At 41.2% G+C, this 19938-nt stretch overlaps 1 protein-coding gene across 1 annotated transcript in view; it reads left to right on the forward strand.

Moving 5' to 3' along the window:
- gucy1a2 (guanylate cyclase 1, soluble, alpha 2) overlaps positions 1-19938 on the forward strand; it is a 48377-nt gene continuing 28439 nt past the window's right edge. Inside the window, exons 1-4 of the mRNA XM_074679881.1 lie at positions 1-1486; positions 14282-14343; positions 16046-16170; positions 18951-19867. Of these exons, the coding sequence (XP_074535982.1) occupies positions 1175-1486; positions 14282-14343; positions 16046-16170; positions 18951-19867 (1416 nt within the window). The 5' untranslated portion in view covers positions 1-1174. The remainder of the gene's footprint in view (positions 1487-14281; positions 14344-16045; positions 16171-18950; positions 19868-19938) is intronic.

The raw sequence follows: 19938 nt of genomic DNA on the forward strand, positions 1-19938 counted from the left end.
ACGATCATCACATCACCGGTGCGAGCTACTGTTGGCTGTTCGCGCGCTCACTCACTGCCTGGTTCACATCTCGTGCACCACCACTCCACTGCTGCTGTCAGTTTGCACGTTGACCCAATAAGACGACAAAACGGGAAAGTCGAGGAGCAACTGTGAGGGGATAAAAGTGGAAGATGGACGAATGACGGATGACGGACGGTCAGTTGGCTCTCTGACAGACAGGAGAACCGCTGTCGCAGAGGATCGGCCGCAGCAGCAGCCGAGGGAGCAGCAGGAGTACAGGGGACGGAGGAACGGAGAATAGAGAGGAGCAGTCTCATCTGCTGTGACTTTGGGGATTTCTCTTCAACGAGGTGGGGAGGAAAATGGGAGACACCACCTAATATTTTCGGATGCTGAATTCCCGTGTATGTGTGAGAAAGAGTTGACATGTACCGGAGCTACAGCACTGGACCGTTATGGCGATTTTGGACAGTCTTTTTTCGGTTATCTGCTGTGCTATTTCATCAGTTAAGGTAACGTCTGCGAGTTCTGGCGCGAGACACCGCTCCGCCGTGTGCACGCTAGCTGCTTGACACCACTTTTGACAGGCTCAGATACCGTCGCGAGAAGCTCTTTATTTTATGGTTGTTTGAAGCATCTTTTCAGCGTGGTCATCTTGGGAGTTCAGTGTGGATTTATTTAGGAGGACGGGTTTGTAAGAGGGCGATACCCACCTCCTCCTCCCCTTACATAAATGTTTGCGTGCCGTTAGTGCTCTCGTTCTCGGTCGACCCCCCCACCCCATCCCCCCTACCTCCCTCTTTCCCTCTGAATAGGTTCGCTGAGGCTTACTCGCAGACAGACGCATCGCATACGCACACAGACACACAGACCTGGACACTTTTACGCGCACCTACTAACACACACACACACACACACACACACACACACACACACACACACACACACACACACACACACACACACTACATAGTCACATGCATACGTAATAATACAAACAGACCTCCTCACCCACCAACAACCCTCTCACCCCCCACTATCTGATGACTCCCCGGCGTAGAGTTGGACGTGGTACGGAACCGACTGTAGCATCATCATCACCATCATCATCCTCAGCACTACCACAGTCATCATCACTATCCTCCCCCTCTTCCTCACTACCATCACCACCATGTCCTCGTCGTCGCGCAAGATCTCCTCTGAGTCGTTCAGCAGCTCGGTGGGCTCGGACTGCGGGCTGGAGAGCCCCGGGGGAGACGGAGGGGACGGCGGTTTGGAGACGGCGGAGGAGAGCCGAGGCTGTCCCTTCTCTTCGTTCCCCTCCTCCCACAGAGCGGCGCTCTGGAACGGCCGCAGCCCCGCCGAGAGGTCGGTGTGCCCGGCGGGTGAGGAGCAGCAAGTACCCCTCAAGAGGGTCACAAGGAGGAGACGGGTGAACCTGGACTCGCTGGGGGAGAGCCTGAGGCGACTGACATCACCAATGGTAGGCCTCCTGAACATCTCAAGGACTTAGAATAACAACAGATAGTCTTATAGAAAGTGAAATCACCATGCAGACATCCTGTCTGTTAACTGCCTAAAGGCTCAGTAGGAACCGGGCCAGCTGCCGGTGAGTGGCATGCAACCGATACATTACTGCAGTTTGACGATTCTCCTTAAATTTGGTATTAATTGATAATATTCATTATCAATTCAATGTCTTTTCTTCCTCAGATAATTCTCTTTGTATAATTTCATTCTGCACAGTGGTCTCAAACCTACAAGGGAATTTTTTTTTCCAACTTCACAAGTTGTACAGTTCTCCCAAATCCAAGCTGGTGCTTTCCCCCATGTTGTTATGATGTGTTTGCTGTGCTGAAAAAAAAGCCTTTCCTCGTCCTTCCAATCTGATAGCCTGAATCATCTGGCAGATTATATAATAAATATGTTGTTGTGGGGGAGAAGAAGAGAGGGAGAGAGAGATGTCCAAGCCCTGTCTGTGTATATGTAATGATGTGAGGAGTGTGACGAATGAGCGTGTTTCTATGTCTGTGTGTCTCACTTGTATTACAGGCTCTAATGCAATAAAGCAGTTATTAGGACTGAGCACAGTTTTGATAGATGGGGTATGATCAGGGCATTTGCTGTTGCATAGTGCTTTGTTATGGTACATCAGCTTGGAATTTGATTAAGTCATCTGTAATCTGCCCCGTGTTATGTAGCCAGACAACAATAACAAACATCAGTAATTAGAGAGACAGACGCCAGATATGCAGAGGATATGCAGTTAAATGCAGATAGTGAAAAGCTCAACTTTTATGATTTATTTTGTCTTTCTTTTCATAAACTAATTCACAGTGTCAAATAGTCTTCATTGAAATCTAGTTTGAACTTGATTCGTGAGTCTCCCAGTGGGAAAAGCTATATTTTGGTAACCTCAGATCAAAAGATTGTTTTAATGGAGTGAGAAAATACAGACATTATTTAGCTCCTTCATCGTACCAAAGATAGTAAAGATGTCACAGAGGCAGATGATCTGACCTAGTTTAGCCACAAATATCTTCCTGGCCAGAGAAGAGATTTTCTGCAAACATTCATACTCAGAATACAGTCAGGAATGGGGAGATGTGTGCGCTCAGGGAAAAAGTCAGAAATATGAGGCAAACTTGAATGTTAAGCTGCATATGAAATGAGACAGACATTGGTTAGCACATGGAGTGTGTGTCTGAGAAATGACAAAGAATACAATAGGTTTATTTGTGTGTTTGCAGCTCTGACACACATATGACCATGGATTTCTGACACGCACTTTTTCTATGTTGAGTGGTTTTCCCCCATTTCTTGGAATGATGAAGACACAGGTTTTGTTCTGCCTTCTTTTTTAACAGGTGTTAAAGTAAAGTGGTAGCTCAGTTTGAAGGTGATGTACGCCTTCTCTGAAACTGTACATAGGCCTGTCACAATAACAAATTTTGCTAGACGATAATTTTCCAAAATATTATTGCCAACAAACGATATTATTGTCAATATTACTTTGATTTTTTTATCCATTTTTTCATTGATGTAATTCTGATAAATGGGATTATAAAGTGAGTGCACCATATCAAAAGCAAGAAACTTTAATTTCTTAAAAGAGTATTTAACTGTAATTAAAAGGTCAGGATCTTTTAAATAAAATAAATTAAACAAAAAATATAATAAATTTAACAAACGAGAAAGAGAAAAAAAATACAATTAAAATGAAATGGACTCTCTTTTAGAAAAAAATAATGTCAATGAAAATAATTAATACTAATCAAAAACAAAAAAACAAAGACCCTGTCTCTAAAGAAAAAACGAAAGTCCAAAAAAAAACCCCCAACAATAAAAACTATAGCCTAAATAAAAGGGAGTTTGTACATTTCCTGAATTGTTTGTAACGTGTACTTTTTCCCAGTCAATCCGTACTGTCTGTCAAACATTTTGAACATTTCTGGCTTTCAACCGTATTGAAGGGCTGCATTTCTTTGGCAATGTAGCTGTCTTTGAGCGTCCACCATTTGGCGCTTTTATTTCTATTTACTTTGCAGACCAAAAGCCTCAGTAAGAGCGGATTGTCAAAGAACAAGGCTCCGCTGCACCTCCCTCTTCGACTTCGTTGCCACTATTTTCAAACAAATGCAACATATCAGCTCATTGGTGTTCATGAGCTCACACTTTGTTCATTCTGATAAAAAAACTAAATATTCCCACACTGGGACTGTGGCAGGTGGCTTAAGAACCGTATCTTTCGTGCCATCACTCATATTAGTGTGTGTTTCCTCCTTACCCCTCAGGACGCTTGCTTCAGCTCTCTCCGTGTGTATGTGCGAGCAGCCCCGTCTTCACCCCAAAGATTGCATTTTTGACAGATGCTCACTCCGCTATAAATCCGCTAAATCCACTATAAAACCTTTGCACCCCGATGTTAGGAAAGATAGACGTAGTGAGCCATCTTCTCATTCAGCCTCTTTGGTGGAAAGAGAGGAGGAAAACAAACATGCATGCACGTGTCAGTTTATCGAGGCTGGCAAACTTACCGAGGACGTTTTTATTTATCGTTTGGTCAATTGATTTATTGATTATCGTGACAGGCCTAACTGTACATTAGTCATCTGTAATAATCACATGATGAAAAGTAAAGAGCCGTAGTAGATACCACAGGAGGGGTAGTTTGTAAGCACTGCAGAAAATACATATTAAAGTTAAATATACAGGAGTTTTTCCTTTTTTTAGCTGATGTCAAACCAAACAGATAATGGTGTTTGGATCCTTTCTGCTGTAATCTTTACATGACAGTAATGGCGATGTGTCGATGAGCGCTCTTGTAGGACTCATCCAGTCATGAGTGGATGAATAAGAAGAAAATAAGAGCGTTACTCATAGATGCTGTATGATAAAAAAAAAGGTCTACTTTGAGAAAAATATCTGTCATTGAAGTTCTGTGACGTTTTACTCTGAGTATTGAACTTGAAGTGTTTGGAACTGAAGCATGTAATGAAATGCTGGCTGTATTTTAATAAGAGCTTTGTTTTTGCCTTTCTCAACCAATCAAGCAAAGACAGAGCAAAGTGTGGAGTTTGTTTTTTTTCAACACTAGTAATAGTCACAGTAACAGAAGGGTGGTGATGTCAGTCTGTGATACTTTTGTATCCATAATGGTTAAAAAAAATAATAATGTGTTGCACGCGAGCCACTGTTATCAGCCCAATCATCCCTTTTGGGTTGAGTCTCCAAACACAGAATCTGCTATGTTCCTTTTGATTCATGAGTTTTAAACTCCTGTGGATTCTCCAGGCTCTATTGACATTAGTTTCTTACAAAAGAGGCTCTGCTGTGTTTTCATCAGACGACAAGAGGTCGTGGGAATATTCCTCTGAAATGAAAATGCTCAGACCCTGTGCTCCCAGTTCCTGGGAGCAAAAGCAGATGCAGAGAAATCTAAGGATTGTTAGCCTTTTTTTTTTGGTGGCACAGGCACAACCTTGCAGAATAATGAAATTCAACAGCACGGCTAAAAATGTTGGTGTATGATGGAGAGGACCACTGAGAGCCAACTTCAGCTCTCGGCTGCAACTCTCACTGATGGTGATCTTTAATAGATCTGTGAAAAATATTGAGCAGCGACCACTTACAAAACAGCTTGCATAACAGTGATAATGTCTGACATTTACATGACACAATACAACCAGGTTTTCTGTTTGTGGGCGTTGAATACAAAAGTATTGGAAGTATGTCACCATAGCATCAGGGTCACAGGGGCAGGGGAAGGGTGAATATCCAGGGTCTTTTCTCTGCCAAACACAGAGTGGTTCAGGTTTCCTCCCCGTCCAAACATTCACACTGCTGCTGGAGGAACACAGGCATCAGAAAAGAAGCCCATAGACAGTTTAAAAATGCACCTAAAAACAAATTTTATTTCATCTTTATCATCCCCCCCACTCTCTCCTTCACACACACACAAACACACGGTGTCTGTGTGCGGCAGCAGTGCCTATTGTTGACTGCAGTGGACCGTGACGGAGAGGACAGAGCATGCTCTCTGTGGTTGTCTTCAACCTGACCACACTGACCTAGAAGCTACAACTCTCTCTTTCTCTCTCTCTCTCTCTTTCACACACACACACACATACTCACTTACATTTGTGCAAACAGTCATTTTCTGCCCCCCCTCTCTCTTTCGTGTAATCACATGGAAGGTGGCCATTAGCCTAGTGACCCATGACGTTCATCAAAAGGCTCTGAGTGTTAGCCACAAATATGAAAAGTGTGAGACAAGTGTGTGAGTGTGCTAATGTGAGTACTCTGCTACACCCACATCCTAAACTTGTGGTCACGTCCACTCCACCAGGACCCTCTGTTATGACAGAAAGGGACTTTTGTTTTAGCCCAAAAAGCTAAATGTTCAATGTGCTGCATATGTGTGCATGGCATGCATCCTGTTTTCAGATGTGTTTCTCTACACTGCTCTGTCACAGGAACCTGTTGATGTCATCTCTCCACTTCCAGTCATTTTGGCTCATTTGTCTGATCTGATTGAATCCCTCAATGATTTCATTTAAAGCGAGAAATAACAATCCATAACTCCATGGGACATGTTAACCTGCGAGCTTGAGGCTAGTTAGTAAAAAGGGATGCATTGATCCAACATTTCTGGTTCCGATACCGATACTAGGGATGTCCCGATATTGCATTTTCATTTCCGATACGATACCGATACTGCAGCATTGAGTATTGGCCGATACCAATATTAATCCGATACCATACCAGCATTGAACATGCATACTTTTATTACTTATTTTGTAGTATGTCTGTCATGTTCAAAAAGGCTTGATTAAGTGATATTATTCAAACAAAGAACAGTAGTCAGCAACAGTAGGTATGAGGAAAAACTGACCCATTTTTCATTAACCTATTGGTAACAGAAACTGCTAATATCTGAGATTTTAGATGCATTCCAATATGATACCGATACTTGCTTTTTTGCTGATATCGGACAGATATCCGATATCAATATCGGACTGGGACACCTCTAACCGATACCGATACAGATACCAATACCGATATCGATACTGATACTGATACCGATACTGATACCGATACCTAGGGATGGGTACCGAATTAGGTACTTATATGGGTACCGACCGAATTCTGTCAAAAATACCGGGTATCGATTCATGTGAAATCAAAAGGTACCATGTTTAGGTACCTAAATGCATCTTTGTGACTGTGAGGGAGCGGAAGAGTAGGCGATTTTACATGCTGGACATGAACACAGCATTGCAAGGTTATTATAGAACAAATATGTTAAATTGAAAAAATGTATATATTTTATATTAAACAAATTTATATTTTTTACCACATAAATACAAAAAAGTACCAAAAATTGGTACCGTTGAGTACCGGTACCGATTGCCAGGTACCGGGCATTAGTACCGCATTGTTTCAAATGTGAGAGGTACCCATCCCTACCGATACCTGACCTTTGGTATCAATTGATACTAATACAGATCTGATACCAGTGTTAAATAATAACCTGCATGCCTTACTGCGTGATAAGACTGGTAGTGTTTTGGGTAAAAGGCAAAACATGAGTATATGGAGTTACTGAAGTTAATATTTGTTGAAACTATGAAATATTTAAATGTTTACCATCAAAACAACTTTTATACCCTGCTGGTAATGCAGCAAAAAACAAAGCAAGTGCATCAGAGACAACATTTCAAATCAAGTAGTAGGGGTGTAATGATCCATCGATATAGATCGATACATCGATTGGTTAAGCAATGATCCAATCACATCGATGCAAAGTCGAAACATCGATCAACATCGTGATCTTTAATGTACGCCTTTATTTTGAAATCCCGACCGGACACGCATGTCCGTTTCCAGCCAACCACAAGTCGTTCTGAAGTTTCCTCTCAAGCGTATGCGACACACATTTGAACCTTTTCACTCTCTGACACGCCACGCCTGATATTTCTCCTGCTGTAAAATGTACTGTTCAGCGCCCACCGAGTCACACCGCTGTAGGCGAATGTGTAGCAAGACGCTGTTAGCATCACAGAGCTAAAAGGGAGCCAGACATATCGCCCAATCATTAAATAGCTCTCCTGTATCCGGGTAAGATACGGTCGACTGCAGAGGATGCGGGCTGCACACACGACAGGAGTGCATCATCACACGACTGCAGTGAGTTATCTCATAATTTGATTTTGTAGCGCAGATTCATGAAATTTCATAAAGTTAAATAGTAAAACGGCGAGAGCTTAGTGTCATTCCTCCTCCACATCGACTATTACACAGTGAAACAAAGTCTGATCACACTGACATACAAACTGTGGTTATCAGGCATCACAGTAAAAAAAAAAAAAAAACTATCAATGTTAAGTTGATAGTTCTAATTTTGAACAACAGAAATGTTTGGGTTTAATTAAAATCAAAGCTTCACATTTTTGATTTGATTGAAAATGGTCAAATGTTGGAGGTCAATAATAAAGTTTATGTAATTAGTAGTTTTTAATTACAGTGTTGCATCATTACTTGATATAATAGACAAACATTACAGTGTAACAGTAAGACCCATAAGGTAATTGTGGGGGCAAAAAAAGTACCTTACCTGAATTTAACCAGTTTTAATTTTAAAAGATAATTAGATCATACAGATGGCTATAATCCTCTACAAACTGTCATACCCAAAGGTCAGCACGTTGTTCCACATTTCAGTAATAAAACTATCAAAAGTTTTTTATTTCTTTCTTGCCTCAGGAGAAATTTTGCTGATTGTGTTCAGTGAGGATATAATATCGTCTTAAATCGATCGAAGGCCCCTGAATCGTATCGTATCGTGACAGACTTTGTGATATCGGCAAATATCATATCGTTGTCCAAAGAATCGATATTGTATCGTAACGTCATGAAACTGGTGATTTACACCCCTATCAAGTAGCCAGGAGTGCTGGTAAATAAAAAAAAGAAAAGAAAAGAAAGGCACAGAGCTGTTTGCCTTGATTGAAAATATGGATCTCTTCCAAATGACAACAATCGAGCTTTGAGAGGCACCAATACACCGATATTAGTAAGTATTTGTTCAAATGTATGTAATAAACTATTCATGGTGGCAATGGAGCAAGCTTTAGTCCATGACAAATCCCCCAAGTGGATTGTAAAGTTTATTGTATCATTGTCCAGTTAAATTTGCAGGATGTGGCTGCACATTTTGACAAAAAGAGGCACTGATGATTTGACTTTCACTTGGGGGCCTGAACGCTGTCAGGCTGTCAGTTTTGCTCAACAAAAGCAGCAGGAAAGCACTTCTTTGCTGATTTTTAAGAGGGTAAGAGGAAATAAAAAGGTAAAATTCAGTTTCTGTTCAAGTAAGTCAGTAAGAAAGCCAACTGTGGGGTTGAGGGAGAAGAAAGCTGCTGAGTGAAAGCACATCACCTTATGTTATTGGTCAGCTTATGGTCCTCCACAAGTTGCTCAGAAAAAAGACATTTATGCCTCAGTGGGTGACACTGCTCACAATTAAAGCCTGGGTTTGTAATTGAAGTTTTAAGGTCATAAAGACATTGCAAGCGACTGACTGGTGACGTTTTCCATGCCTTCACACTCAGCATGTGAACATTTCTCCCGTCAGAAGCCTGGAAACACAGACCATACATTCACACCACTAAGATAACCAGATTAAGCCCAAGCAAGCTGTCAGCCACCTGTTGATTAAGTGGCCTCATCTTTGTGGCGACAGTGAGGTTAACAAACATGTCGTTCGGAAAGGAGGAATGAGTTTGGGTTCAAATGAACAGCACAGAATTTGGATTCAGGAAGCATGTCTCTTTAAGACGTCAATACTGAGTAAAACTCCAGGGACCGTATCAGAAATGCACAAACAGGGATTTTATAACGTCTGTGTGGAATTGTTTTTAACAGACAAGAAATACAACAAAAAAGTCTCTCTGGTCAAACTAATTGGGATGTTTGTCAGTTAGGCAGATTTACTGTGCAAAACCATTTTGTAAAATATTTCAGGAGCTATGTGACAGTTTGTATGCTGTAAAAAACTTCAAAAAATAAAGCAAAAATTTGAGAAAAATTTACAAATCACAGAACTTAACTCAATGTTTAAGTCAATTGGCTGATTTAACTTTCTTCAAAGTAACTTCTATTTTGAGCGTAATGCCCAAACAATAAGAGAGCTTTGTTCAGAAGATGATATTTAACCCTGACAGGAGTATACTGCCAACACCTCGATTCTGCACAGGCAGGTTGCAACAGAGCAGTTGTCTTTGAACGGGCTTTATTACTTGCCTACCCCCTGACAGGGAGGTCTGATGCGTCTCATGCTGGGACTATCTGCCTGGTCTCATCTGTTCTACGGGTTTCTATTTTCCTAAGTAGTGGTGGCAGCTCTCCGGCTGTGCTGAAGCACCAGCACCCACTGCTCTACAACCATACCAGCTCTTGTGGATGTTCATTTGTAGGTGGAAGATGCATTTAGAGGAGGCAAGAGGGAGCTGGTCCATTGTGTGTGTGTGTGTGTGTGTGTGTGTGTGTGTGTGTGTGTGTGTGTGTGTGTGTGTGTGTGTGTGTGTGTGTGTGTGTGTGTGTGTGTGTGTGTGTGTGTGTGTGTGTGTGTTGTGTGTGTGTGTTTGTGTTTTAGAGAATCAGTTCTGAGTTACACAGAAAGGGCAGGTTCACATACAGCAAAGAGAAATATGCCTGAGAAAAAAAAGCAATGCGGAGCAACAGAGCAAGAGGAATGGAGTGAGTACTGATGAGATTCTGCTCCCCCTCCCAGGGTAAAGAGACAGAGCAAACAAGAGAGATGGAGCAGTTTGAATAAAGAGCGACAAGTGTAAACGTGATGCTGTGCTGCTGAAGACTTTTTTCCCCCAAACTAGTTAGTATACTGGGCTTTGGGGATTCATGTGGGTTTGGGTCATGGGTTTGGACTTAGGAGTACTGTAAACATATGATTGAATCAGTGCCGACTGAAGACAATAGACGTGTGTTCCATATGTTTGACACGGTGTGGCTGATAACAGTTAGTACCTGCGTGTTTGGTCATGTAGTGTGCACTCTGTAACGTGCCTGTTGCTCTGTGGTAAATGAGTAGCTGAATCAAGGACATGGAGACAAGGGGTTATAGTTCTTGACATTCACACAAGCATGCAAGTGGGGGATGTGTCTATTTTCCACAGACACAATGAAAATATGACAGACTATCTGTTTCCTGTATTTCCATACAGCTGGATTTAGCTGTTCTTTTTACTCCTCTGTTATTGTTTTTATAAATCAACGAGGGGCAGGAGAAAAAAATTGAAAATTGATAAATCCGGATTTTTTGTTTGGCAATATTCTTTGTCCAATTTTTTTTTTCTAATTCATATCCTTAATTTCAGTCTTTGTTTTTGGATTGGAAAAAAGTTGCGACTTTTCCCAGCAGAGGGTGAAATTTTTCTCTATGACTTATGAAATGTGCACTTTATGGGAACATATGGCTCCTGATACAGTCTGTAGACATCATCATCATCATCATTCATTTTTTCTTATGTTCTGGTGTTAAAAAAAAGCAAACTAAAAATCACAAAAATCGCAAGAATCAAAATTTAAATTGTGAAAGAATCAAATTGCAAAACCAGCATATCATTCCAGTCCCAATAGCCTTGACTTGTGAGTTGAATCTGTTCCCAGGCAGAGCTTCTAACTAAAATTACTCAAGTGTCAAATCAATTCTCCCATTGAAATGAATTGAAATGCCATTAATCTGTCCAGGACCCCCTATAAGCATTGTAGCTTTTTTTTGTTTGTTAGTGACATGTTTCTCAATTAGAAAAATGTACAAATAACAGATATTGTATTAAAACACAGTACAATAGAATATAATATCATAAACTGGTTTTATTAAGGATAATGTTCATTATTTAATTCTGAATTTCAAACTTGAAGAACTTGAACTTGAAGATGCTGATAGATTTGGAGGCTGAACTGAATAACTAAATCTTATTAGTTGATTTTTGCCCTTTTTACCAGACTTTCCCCACTTTCATCTGCAGGTGTTTTTCAATAAAAACTTGTTTGAGTTCTTTTTCATCCTCCCTTTCAGAATGTTTCCAATATGAGTTCAGCAAGTGTTGCACGCCCAGTTGCAACTTTTTCTGGGTGTTTCTTTTAAATACAGTCTGAAACTTTTGCAACATGACTTCAAGCACAAAGCGAGGATGCTCCCACTGCAAATTTACTGCATGAATGAATGGGTTAGAAACAGGATGCTGGGCGGATGTTGCAGCATTCACAGTGGCCTTTGTTACTCCAGATACAGGTGAGGTATCTGAAGCTGGCTCACAACCTGAGTTTTAGCCTCCAGCTCAAAGCTAGAAATCAACCAAGAGATGGCTTGTATCTTATAAGTCAAGGTACCACTGTGTTTAAAATGCAATCCTTGTGTCCCAAATGTAACATATCTCTTACATACGCTTTCCAAGCTTTCAGCTCAACAACCCAACAACTCACTTTCTCTGTGTCTCTTTTTTGGACTAACACAAACACACACATGTATGCAGTAACGCGCGGTGAGGTACATGACGAGGGAGGCAGGCAGCTAAAGTTAAAATTTTTATATGTGTGTGTTATACAGTCTGTGCTGTGTGTGTGCGTGTGTGACATAGCAGAAGGAGAGACGGTCTGAGTGCATGCATGGTGTGTGTGGGGCAGGAGTACATTATTTTGGTCTTTGTTTCTTCAATAAATGTGTGGTTGTGCACAAGGTGCACCTTTTTTTTCCCTCCTCTTTAGTCTTTTTCTTCACTTTGGCCCGGACTCCTAGACACCGGTTACCAGCAACGAGCCAAGTAAATAAACGTTAATCAGCTTTCCCATCTACGGTTCGGAGACAGACTGAAGTCCCGGAGTTAACAAGACGGAATGCCAATCAAAACCCGAAACATATGTTCACCTGCATTTCTTCAGGATTTACATCACAGGAGAAAGAGCAAAATACGAACAAAAATAACCCGTATCTCAACAACACAAGATCACAGCCCAGGCACCTCCGGTATACACTGATAAACGTCTGCACTAACAAACTATCGCGAGACCTCAAAGAGGGTGCGGTATTACAACCTGCGGAGGCAGAGAAGCACTGTGCCTCATCTATGCCCACGTTAATCAGCATGAGACCTTAGTACACATGCGCAAACCTGAAAAATGTTGTGATTTCAAGTAAACGGTCTCTCTCTTTCTCGGAGTCTCTGCCTCCGACACACATTACAAGCATGAAGCCAGCACGAAACACTGTCTGTCCCCTCTGTTAGCCTCCCTCTTATTGACAAATCAGCAATTTACTTTTTTACTTTTTTTATGTACAAAACACTTAATTCAAGTCTTGGATCAAAGAAAAGTGAAGTATTCTCAGTTTAACATGCTCTGAACACACAAACTGTTGCTGATTGGTGCAGAGCAGCCCCAGGCTGAAACATGACACCAGGAAGATGGAAGCAAATTTTCAAAGAATTCGTTAGATTTAAATACAGGACAAATATCGATCATTCAGAGCTTGTTTAAAGCAGTATAGAGTGTAGAATTATCTGTTTTTTTTACAGAATTGAGCTAGAGCTAACGGTTGATTTTCTGCAGATTTTCAAAAAGGACGTGTGAATAAACGCAATGTCGACGGCAGTCACAATCACTCTCGCTACCCTCCCTTGGTTTAAAGCATGTTGCTGACGTCACGTGTGATACATTTAGGGACCGTTGGAAATTTGAAAATCTAACGAGAACTCCTCTTTTTCCAAAGAGGACACACAGTTTGTAAATGCCAGACATTAAAAAACCCGCGGGTTTGAGATCCAGATGAATCTGCGTTAATTTGCGGTGTAATTAATTAATATAATTAACGCGTTAAAATGACAGCCCTAATATATATATATATATCTATATATATATATATATATATATATATATATATATATATAGATATAGATATAGATATAGATATAGATATATATAGATATAGATATAGATATAGATAGATATAGATATAGATATTTATATATATATTTTTTTCTTGTTAGCCTAGGGGTGGCACTGCCTCCCCTGCCTCCCCTGACCGCACACCACTGCATGCATGCAACCACACAAAATCATTTCTGTATGTGTCCGGAGTGGGCGGCGGCCTCAGATTGACCTCTCCAGCTGGCACACTGTGTTCTAGCATTGTCACTGCAGCATTGCATTTGAGCTGCATCACAGATAATCAGCTCGTGTCGGCCTTCCTAAGCTTAGGCTGTCAGACACACAAAATATGCCAGCTTTACATCCACAAGGATGGTCGATCCAGAAGTTTGACCCTTGTGTTGTGTTCACTTTTAGGATTGTATGAGGGACATAAATGTGTGGGGTATTGTAGCATGTATACTGAATGATTACTTTTTCTTTACAAATTATTCAAGCTCAAGTCATTGAGTTGAAGGTTAAAAACATTTTTTTCTTGTCACATTTTCTTTGAGTATAAATATAAAACTGGTCAATTTAACCTGACATTCGATGACCTTTGAAAAAAACGGAAAATACTCAAAACAAATAACAATAAACATCTGTTCGGGAATCTGGCCTGTTGTGTAACAGTTTCAACTCAGGTCATGCTGAGACTGTCCAGGTAATCAGTGACACATTCAATGATTGTAATGCAACAACAAAGTCTCTCTAACATAACGCGTCGAAAAGCTCTCAGACACAAGGTTACATTTTGCTGGACTAATACTTTCCTTTTTTCTTTTTGCAGACACAGACTGTTCAGGAGGCTCTACAGAGAACTCTCCAATACTACAGACAACAAGAGATCAGGTACAAAACAGTCTCTCAATTGTTTTTCTGACTCTGGTGCTCCTTTATCAATCTTCACACTCACTTGCTGTCAACCCCTCATCTTTGCATAGCGGCCCCATCACTCATTTCCAACCCTTGCCTTTATTTTTCTCAATTTTCTGTCATTCTTATACATGTACACACACACACACACACACACACACACACACACACACACACACACACAAACACACACACACACACACACACACACACTAATGCACACAATAGCTCCGACTTTGTGAGTTTTGTCTCCTGGATTTCTTCTTTGATTGTTTCTCTTTGTTTACTTTCTTCATCACATTTTGTCAGTTTTATTGATGTAAAATACACTCACTTTGTTTACATTTAGCAATCATGCATGAAACCTTCAGATCTGCTTCACAGAAATGTATCATCAATGAAGTGACCAAGGTTATAACAGTTTTGGATTTGTCATTATAGCTTAGTTTTAGTTAGTTCTGACATTTTATTTTCCATTACAGTTTAGTTTTAATTAGTTTTAGAGCAGGCATTCTAGTTTTTATTTAGTTTTGATTTTTGCAACAAGGCTTAGTTTTAGTTTAGTTTTAGTTTTTTAATACCTTATTAAGCAGGTGCAGGATTCAAAAGGTCAGAGTAAATATTTTGTCATACTGTTTATTTTTCAGTCCAACATAGTTCTCACTGCTCAGTCAATGCTGATACCGAAATGTTGGCTGCTGCCTTAAACACATGAAAATAATATAAACGTAGTATAAAAAATACAAGCATAAATTATATAAACTAATGTTGACATAAATCACATAAAAATAATATTAACATAAATTATGAAAAAACAATATAATATGAGCTTCAATAAATAAAAACTTGGACTCTGTAACAATTAAACTATTACAGATGCTCTGATTCATTGCTCCACTACGTTTTGTCGCAGCACAGCGCACAGCTCACAGCCAGTCAGTGCAGTGAACAAGCTCGTCCCTATACGCTGCTATGATGGTGCTGTGCGGCACTGACAACTGCCTAAAACTGTCTAAAATTTGTTGGGAAAATGTGTCAGATTAATTTAAATTCTTTAGGTTATTGATATAGTCAAAAACTATAACTAAGGGAATTTTGTCTATAATTTTAGTTAGTTTCAGTCAGTTTTGTGAACACAAGATACAGTTTTAGTTTACTTATCGTTTTTGTTTTCTTTTCTAGTTTTTATTAGTTTGAGTTAACTGCAATGTATTTTAAATTTTAGTTTTCGTTTTTAGTTGCGTTTTAGTTAACTATTATAACCTTGGAAGTGACTGAATGACTTTAGACTAAATAACAACTACTTTTTAATCCCAAAACACAAATTAAACCTTAAGATGAATGATATTCCTTCTGTTTGCCACAGTGAAGCCTGAGGCCAGAGGATCTCTGCTCTACTTCCCAGACTAAATGAGTCTGTGTAACTATTGCTAAGGTGGCCTTGAGCTCATTTTTCAGTTGCTCTGTCCAGCTGCTGCAGTGGATCTGCTCAGTGACCAACAAATATGAACCTTCAAAAGCACTCTGAACTGCAAGGCCAGTCACATCTGGCTTTTTAAAAATCAGCTGTTTCTTTGTGGATGCTGATCAGAACATCCCTCAGCACCACACGGGTTGACTGCCTTGTGTGAGGATTCCTTCAAATGATTTTTTTTTGTGTGTGTGTGTGTCCTGGCAGGTGTCAGGAGGTTGCCAGTGAGGAAAGAAGAAGAGAGAGACGAGAGGACAAGTGTCCATTCCTTGAAAACTCTGGCTCAGAGGAAGACGTCTTACAAATCCTACAGTATATGGCTACCATTCTGGGTAAGTGTGCAGTCCCATGTGTGTAGTTCTCATCCCTCTGCTTCTGGCTCTTTTTTTCCAGTTGGTGCCTCAGATCAATTTTACTGTACCATGTTATTTTTAGCACGACTCACACTTATTTTCTTCCCCTATGGCTGTCCTTCACTCTTGTTTATTTTACTGAATTTGTGAACACTTCCAGAATCGCTCAAGTTATCCTCCAGAGCCCAGACCTCTTGAACAAATTGTCGAGACTTTTAATGAAAAAGGGAAACAGTATCATGGCCTAGGTGCTTTGCATAAAGTCAGACAGAAATATACAGCTATTTACAAATGCCTAAACACACACAAACAGTGTATGACTCACTCTTGAGGCTTACAAAGTCTCCCAGGCCTATCATGAAAAAACACACAGTCACACACACACACACGAACACACACACACACACACTGTCCTGGTGAGTCACACTGTACAGCTTTGTCCTCCCTCTGTTCCATCTCAGATCTCCTGCCTCTATCTACAGTCCTTATCCATCCTCTCGTCCTCCTGTTTTTCCTCACACTGCTAGCTTCCTCTCCTTTTTCAGGGACTGTTCCGTCTTTTATTCCTCCTAACTGTGCTCCTGGCCTCTAAATCAAAATCATTTGACCTCAGCTTGCAACACCCCTTCTCACTAATCTCTCCTTCCATCTCAGTCTGCTTTCCTCAGCTAGTTTACACACATGGAAGGAGTCATGATGGCAGCAGGATGGACAAACTTCCTCTCCTTTTTCCTCTCCTTTTTCAGGGACTGTTCCGTCTTTTATTCCTCCTAACTGTGCTCCTGGCCTCTAAATCAAAATCATTTGACCTCAGCTTGCAACACCCCTTCTCACTAATCTCTCCTTCCTCTCCTTTTTCAGGGACTGTTCCGTCTTTTATTCCTCCTAACTGTGCTCCTGGCCTCTAAATCAAAATCATTTGACCTCAGCTTGCAACACCCCTTCTCACTAATCTCTCCTTCCATCTCAGTCTGCTTTCCTCAGCTAGTTTACACACATGGAAGGAGTCATGATGGCAGCAGGATGGACAAACTGTGGCACACACACCATTCCTTCCACCGTTTCTTAAAGTCCTTACTTGCTTGGGGATCCCAAGGTGATCCCTGTCCAGATGGGATATGTAATCCCTGCAGCATGGTCTGGATCTGCCCGGGGATCCTCTCTCTGTTGGATGTGTCTGAAATATCTCCACAGGGAGAATCCGGGATGTCACTGCCAGTGAAGACATGTGTGCTCAAACTGCATCATCTTCACTTTGTGCTGCTTTTAGACCCTTGACTCCTTTACATCCATGTGTGTCAGGGGTTAAGTCTGACAAAGTGAAGCCCTTTTTGGTCACATGTGTTATGCTCTCAGTACAGTAACAGAACTGAAATCATCTGATATGTTGAGGTGATTTTCCCCATCCATACTTCAGAGGAAATAATAGGTATTTTGCCCACGTCACCACTGACGCCAAACCAATCTAGCTGTCAATATCCCTCTCTCATCTTTCCCCTCTCACCTGTGCGTGTGCGTGTCCTGCTCGAAGTGCTGTGCGTCATGGTGAACTGATCGGGGTTTATGAGAGCAGATTTTTACAGGCACATTACACAACATGTGTCTCTGAGCTGGTAAATGGAGCTCTAGTCTCTGAGTCACTGAGGTCGTTTTGCCTGGACACCTGTAGTGCACTGCCAGACTCAAAACAACTTTTTTAAAATGTTTTTTTTTGTCCTGTTATGTATAAAATCTGTCATTTTAATGTCAATTATTTGTTTTAACCTCATAAGACCCTGCATCCACATATGTGAGCCTTACATTTCTGCATATCAGACCCATGATACTTCAATTTTTAAAACTTTGACCTGTTAGCCACATTTAGGGACACTACCCACATCATTTTTGGGTGATATCACAACACTACACCTATTTTAGTGGAAAAAACCCCAATCTAATTTAACATACATCTAACAGAGAAATCATGACACAAATATTCAAATTTCCCATACAAAGACCGAATTTAGTTATTATACTTATTAGGTCTCACTCATCCCAAATGCACACCAGACAAAAGTTTAGGTCTTTAGAGGAATTTAACTTATATGAAATAGTAATGTCAACTTTGGCATAATCTTCCATAATTTTCCACACAGCAGCCCCCTGATGTTTTTTTTAATGTTCGAGACCTTCACATTAAGTTCAAAGGTTCAAAGGTTTCTTTATTTATACCTTGCGGTAAATTTGGTTTGCAGGCAGGAACTCAGCAGTCCAGACAAGACACACAGAGAAACAATACAACAGTCAAGTACAATACAAAAAATGCCAGTCGTTAAGAGCCATGAAGTCACATAAAATCTCTCCAGATCCGAAGGTTCAATAAGACTCCCTCATCTTTTTGCTTTGCTATTGAGCTTTGTAATAGCTGCTGGAACAAAGGTCGTTCAGTAACGCTTGGTCCTGGCCTTGGGGACCACGAAGCAACAACCAAGTTTTGATGGTGTTGGAGACCATTTTATTGTTTGTGTGTTTGAAATTAGTTCTGGTTCATTTTTGTATTTACTAAATGTGTCCTGGCACAGTTTAAATCAAGGGTTTGTGAAAAATGCAGTGAAAACAGGATGTTATTTGCACACCAAGTGGTGAAGTTCAGATTTCTGCATTCAGAAAAAAATGACAGACATGAACCGATGTGCAAGTCTGCAGAATGCTTAATAGCATGTCCGTGACAGGAGCTCAGTTCTGTATCACTCAGTTATACGTATGTTCCTCTCTTTCAGGAGTACCCTTCTGTGAGCTACGAGAACATTTTGGAGAGGAGTTTTTTGGCCTTTGCTTTGAAGAAAACGAACGAGTTCTTCGAGCTGTAGGAAGCAACCTCCAAGACTTCTTTAATGGCTTTGACGCCATTTTGGAACACATTCGCACCTCGACGGGGCGGCGGGCCTCATCCGAGAGCCCCTCTTTCCAGTGCAAGGACCCCTTTGAGGAGGAGACAGGGAGAAGAAAATTGGACAAGGTTGGAGATCGAGGAGACAGAAGAGGGAAGGTATTGCTCCTTCATTGTTTCAATCCAGCCCCGGTCGTTGGCTTGGTGATGCCCGGGCTGATCAGAGCTGTTGCCAGGCGGATTTTTCATTCAGAAGTTGAGGTAGAAGAAGTGCCACCTCTTACACCCTTATTACCTAACGAAGATGAAGAACATGCAGATGGTGACTCCACAACCCCCACACCGACCGCATCCCCCTCTGCCTCCCCCTCTGCCTCCCCCTCCTCATCCCCCTCCCCTCCCTCTCCTTTCCAAACCTCTGTACCCACAGTTTGCTTGTCTTTCCAAATCACAGAGACCTGCCCTCTTTCCCTCTCCTCTTTCCCAAATGCTGCGTCTGTGTGCACCAAAAGGCCCCCTCTTTCACTCTCCACTAATCCCAGTGATCTGCGCATTGGCCTGGCCACTTTCTGCCGTGCCTTTCCTTTTCACCTGGTCCTCGGGCCTCGCATGGAGCTTCTTCAGCTCGGAGAAGGACTGAGGAAACAGACTCGCATCGAGACTCATCGGAGCCTCTTGTTCAGGGAATGTTTTGAGATTGTGTCACCCAAGATGGAGCCGTCTTTCCAGGGCATCCTGCTGAGGCTGGCATCTCCATTTACCATCCGTACGAGGCCTGATAACACTCAGACGGGGACCAAGGAGAAGGTAAGGCTACTACAGATGACATCATCTACTGTTTACCACATGGTGTAGAGAATAACTGCAGCGAGAGGTGC

The sequence above is a fragment of the Halichoeres trimaculatus genome, unplaced genomic scaffold (assembly GCF_033239565.1).
Source record: "Halichoeres trimaculatus isolate MK-OKI-2021-1 unplaced genomic scaffold, fHalTri1.1 fHalTri1_scaffold_9, whole genome shotgun sequence".
Taxonomy (NCBI): Eukaryota; Metazoa; Chordata; class Actinopteri; order Labriformes; family Labridae; genus Halichoeres; species Halichoeres trimaculatus.